Source organism: Aptenodytes forsteri, unplaced genomic scaffold, assembly GCF_000699145.1.
Source record: "Aptenodytes forsteri isolate BGI_AS27 unplaced genomic scaffold, ASM69914v1 Scaffold472, whole genome shotgun sequence".
NCBI lineage: Eukaryota > Metazoa > Chordata > Aves > Sphenisciformes > Spheniscidae > Aptenodytes > Aptenodytes forsteri.
In genome coordinates, this window is record NW_008796038.1 from 204,945 (window position 1) to 207,266 (window position 2,322).

At 61.8% G+C, this 2,322-nt stretch overlaps 1 protein-coding gene across 1 annotated transcript in view; it reads left to right on the plus strand.

Moving 5' to 3' along the window:
* The window catches only part of LOC103904094 (zinc finger protein 397), a gene marked incomplete at its 5' end in the record, with an annotated part of 3,035 nt that extends 713 nt beyond the window's left edge, over nucleotides 1-2,322 (plus strand). Inside the window, one exon of the mRNA XM_009285450.2 lies at nucleotides 908-2,322. Coding sequence (XP_009283725.1) covers nucleotides 908-1,683 — 776 coding nt within the window. The remainder of the gene's footprint in view (nucleotides 1-907) is intronic.

Below are 2,322 nucleotides of genomic sequence, written 5' to 3' on the forward strand. Positions count from 1 at the left end.
CGCAAAAAAAAAGGGGTGAAGAAGCTGCTGTAGGAGCCGGGGGGGCTTGGAGGTGGTGGGGTGTCTCCCGCGATGGGCTTGGCCCCATCTGGTCCTCCCCACGGATGCTCCCGTGGTGTCTTAGCTCTTTTTTTGGGGTGGTTTTGTTGCTCTTGGTGGCCGACGGGTGAGAGCAAAGCGTGGGGGAAGGGACCAAAAACTACATCCTGGTGCTGGGAGAACTCTTGGGGTATTGAGACAGAAGAAAGACCTGACCCCACGAAGGATCCAGATGGAAACTCCTGCAGTGGTGCCACCACGTGTCACCTTGAGCCCTGTTGCGGTGTGAGAAGAAAGGTCTCCTTGGGCTCGAAAGCCACACTGAAGCGAGAAGGGCTGGGAGATGTATGTGAGATGTCCACGCCAGCGTGGGAAGCTGGAAGACGGCCGTCTCCTGAGTTGCGGAGAAGTTGGAGGATGGAGATCTTGGAGTGAAGATCATGAGTGTCTGTAGAGAGCTCTTGTTTCTCCCCGTTTCTCCTCTGGAAACCATGAGCCCCAAAATCTTGTTCCCTTCCTCCAGCATCAGCTTCTCCTTCACGGCGACGCTGGAAACGCTGCTTTAAGGAGTCGCGGTGTTTCGGGGATGATGGTTGGAGCACGGCGGGCTCCTCTCTGAGTCCTCCTGGAGCTGTCCTTGCCTGTCAGACCGGCTGAGCTCCTCTGCTGAGGTGGCCTCAATCTTCATCCCTGTCCCAGCATGGCCTGATGGCCATCCATGGATGGATTTGGGGTTTCACTCAACGGTGGGAGCTGGACCATCGCTGCTGTTGCTGGAGGAGATCAAGGGCGGTGGGGTCAGAGGAGAAGGGTTGTGTCCTCCACTGAGAACCAACTCATGAAGCATCTTCTCCTTGTCCCCCACCAGGTCCCACCACGGTGAGCAGAGACACGGAGGTGTCCGTTTTGCAACGGCAAGACCCCCCGCACCCACCCAGCACCTTCCAGGGCATCCCGGCGATTGGGACCCCCACCCGGAGAGGGACCCACCAGCGACAGATCCCACGGGATCCCACCACCTTCCCACAGCCCCTCGCCCAAGGTCCACCCAGACCAGCGGAGGACACCAGGAGCCTGGAGAAGCCCTGGGTGAAGCGGGAGCCGTCGGCACAGGGGAAGGACCGTCCATACCCCTGCGGCGAGTGCGGCAAGAGCTTCGGCCGGTTGACCCACCTGAAGACCCACCAGCGAACCCACACGGGGGTGAAGCCCTACGCCTGCGGGGCTTGTGGCAAGAGCTTCGGCCACCTCTCCACCCTCACCACCCACCAACGGCTGCACACGGGTGAGCGTCCCTATGCCTGCGGCTCCTGCGGCAAGACCTTCACCAACCCGTCGGACCTCAACAAGCACCAACGGTCGCACACGGGCGAGCGACCCTACCCCTGCGCCGCCTGCGGCAAACGCTTCAGCCAACAGTCCAACCTCACCATGCACCAACGGAGCCACACCGAGGAGCGACCCTACCCCTGCGGCACCTGCGGCAAGAGTTTCAAGTACTTGGCGGACCTGACGGTGCACGAGCGCTCGCACACGGGCGAGAGACCCTTCCCCTGTCCCCACTGCGGGAAGAGCTTCAGCAACAAGTCCTCCCTCGCCCGGCACATGCGCATCCATGCCCGGGCGGCTGCCAGGGACAAGTGATGGGGTTTGGTGGGGGGATGAGGATGAGGAGGGTGGCACCGCTTCATCCCAGTGAAGGAGGTGGTGATGGGTGACCACCATGGGGGGACGGTTGAGGTTGGGTGGGTGAGGTGGACCGGGTGGTTGCCCCGGATGGCCGGTGCTGGTCTCCTTGCCAGCTGACACCACGGATGGACGGGGCAGCCCGGAAGAGATGCAACATGGATGGGGGGGACGATGAGCTGATGACTGATGTCCCCCGTGAGCCCAGTGGCTCCAGGACAAGGCTCCCCGGTCCCAGCGATGTGACGTGGATGGGGGTGACGATGAGGTGATGATTGATGTCCCCCAAGAGCCTGGTGACTCCAGGACGCACCTCCTGGTCCCAGGGGAGATGCAGTACGGACGGCGGGATGATGAGCTGGCGATTGATGTCCTCCGTGAGCCCGGTGGCTCCAGGACGTGTCTCCCTGGTCCTGGAGGAGATGCAACGTAGCTGGGCGTGAAGACGAGCTGATGACTTACGTCCCCTGTGAGCCTGGTGGCTCCTTGGTCCCTCACCCATCTGCAGGCATGTCCATCTCCCCTCCACCTTAACCCCGCCACCGGGACACCCCGTCTTCTCTTCCAATTGGGCATCTCCAATTGCAACTCACCTCC